The sequence below is a fragment of the Portunus trituberculatus genome, chromosome 47, assembly GCF_017591435.1.
Source record: "Portunus trituberculatus isolate SZX2019 chromosome 47, ASM1759143v1, whole genome shotgun sequence".
Classification (NCBI taxonomy): Eukaryota; Metazoa; Arthropoda; class Malacostraca; order Decapoda; family Portunidae; genus Portunus; species Portunus trituberculatus.
The window spans coordinates 36,508,160-36,510,330 of record NC_059301.1 but is presented as its reverse complement, the minus strand read 5'-3'; the positions used below and the strand labels follow the sequence as shown (position 1 = coordinate 36,510,330).

The window sequence follows — 2,171 nt, the reverse complement described above, 5'->3', positions numbered from 1 at the left end:
ACTCTACATCTGTAAAACACAGATTATACTGTGTCTGTCTATACATTAGTACACAATATATGTGTGTAGTTGTGATTCTGATATACCGTTTACAGTTATTTCAATATACAGTTTAAAGTATATAAGTATACGTCTACTCAAGGGTGAAAGTCATTTACATCTTTATCTTGCTCTTGATGAGCCATGACTGCAACAAACTTACCGTGGGCCTTGGTCCGATTCTGAGATACTCATTCTTGGGGCAGACAGGACGGTCGGGACATTTGCCAGGGTGCCCTAACGAAATAATAACAGAAATATGATAAATGACATCATAAAACTGACAAAAGACGTCAGTTATAAAAGATTGACATAAGGCTCAAAGATTAGCAGTATTGTTTAGACATTAAAAATGTTGTATATCAGACCAGCTTAAAAGAGACCGAACACAAAATTGCAATATATCATATGTAATTTTTCATTTGGACAGAGATAGTGACATTTACTAACTTTCGAACTCGTCCCCTATAGTCCCAATTCCACGATCACAACAGTAAAACCCTTCGCCAGGAGGATATCCTGCTCTTGGACACCAGTGCCTGCAGCTGTCAGATATAGGAGGCGTCCCCGCCTCGGCATCTTTCAGCGCCACGAGCACCAACAAGGCGACTGTCACTATGCAAAGCTGGAATGTGTTTTGTATTACTCTCTCTCTCTCTCTCTCTCTCTCTCTTTTGTATTACACACTCACACACACACTCTCTCTCTCTCTCTCTCTCTCTCTCTCTCTCTCTCTCTCTCTCTCTCTCTCTCTCTCTCTCTCTCTTTCTCTTTGTTTTGTTCTCTCTCTCTCTCTCTCTCTCTCTCTCTCTCTCTCTCTCTCTCTCTCTCTCTCTCTCTCTCTCTCTCTCTCTCTCTGTTTTGTATTACACACACACACTCTCTCTCTCTCTCTCTCTCTCTCTCTCTCTCTCTCTCTCTCTCTCTCTCTCTCTCTCTCTCTCTCTCTCTCTCTCTCTCTCTCTCTCTCTCTCTCTCTCTCTCTCTCTCTCTCTCTGAATAGGATGCATGAAGTACAGAAGGAGCCTATTATTTGGGAAGTGAGGAAATTACTACATGAACAAAGGAAAAAGAAATAGGGAGTAACCATTTCTACTGTCGTTTGGGAAGTATATAATCAAGATCACGAGGAGAAACATGCAATTTGTTGAGAAATATCAAGATAGTGTTCACCGATAATGATGAAGATGTGACAGGAAACAGATAACATTAGTTATATGTTCAAGAGATTATCTTCTGATACGAGGGCTACTACACCTTAGGACATACAAGGATATTGAAAAGAAATATTTTCAGAAAAGACATCAAGAAACGTAACTTTGTTCACAGAAGTATAGCAGTGTGGAGTGAAGTGTTTGATGCGACTGTGTGTCTAGACAGTCAATAAAGTTAAAGTAAATACGTATGGTTAAAAGTCCAAGATGAAGATCGGACAACACGAACCTGATATTGCTCATACCCTGTAGCTCTCAACAAGGTAAATAAATGCATATATAGAAACATTTCAATACAAAAGACAGGAAAATATATTGACAGAATAGATCTGTACTGTCTTACCATGCTGGAGCAAAGATGAGAGCGAGGCAACTTGAGAGTGCAGTAGGGTTTGTGCTGAGACGACGGTCGTGGCGAGGGTTTATATAGCGACAGGCGGCCAAGGCGGCGGTAGCTTAGGGCTATTCTGTGATTCTCCCGGAAAAGGGCAACTTTCCTTCTTTTTTTTCTTTATTACATATATTATTTTTCACTTTAATTCCGTGCTTTATTTAGTTCTTTATTTGTGTTCCTCCACCTGTGTCTATGCATGTACTTATCTTCTCATGAATATTCCGTTTTATTCACAAGAACGCACGGAAGAGTGATTATGATCAGCCTGTAATGTTGTAACAAGTAACAAGGTACATGATACGGCAACACAGTCACTTTTACCCCGATGGAATAATAGCATCCTAATATTTTTTCTTTATTTGTTTGTGTGTGTGTGTGTGTGTGTGTTTGTGTGTGTGTGTGTGTGTGTGTGTGTGTGTGTGTGTGTGTTTGTGTGTGTGTGTATGTAATTCATCTCGGTCGTCTGATGGTCACCCAGCCAGTCTTCCCCATTGCGGAGGGAGCTCAGAGCTCATAGACCGATC

The 2,171-nt window shown here is 40.6% G+C and overlaps 1 protein-coding gene across 1 annotated transcript in view; it reads right to left on the bottom strand.

The window, feature by feature from the left end:
• The window catches only part of LOC123520640 (waprin-Phi1-like), a 2,030-nt gene extending 277 nt beyond the window's left edge, over positions 1-1,753 (bottom strand). The window contains exons 1-3 of the mRNA XM_045283119.1: positions 1,597-1,753; positions 490-664; positions 203-276 (exon numbers count right to left, since the gene is read on the bottom strand). Coding sequence (XP_045139054.1) covers positions 203-276; positions 490-664; positions 1,597-1,599 — 252 coding nt within the window. The 5' untranslated portion in view covers positions 1,600-1,753. The remainder of the gene's footprint in view (positions 1-202; positions 277-489; positions 665-1,596) is intronic.
• Between the last annotated feature and the right edge of the window lie 418 nt (positions 1,754-2,171).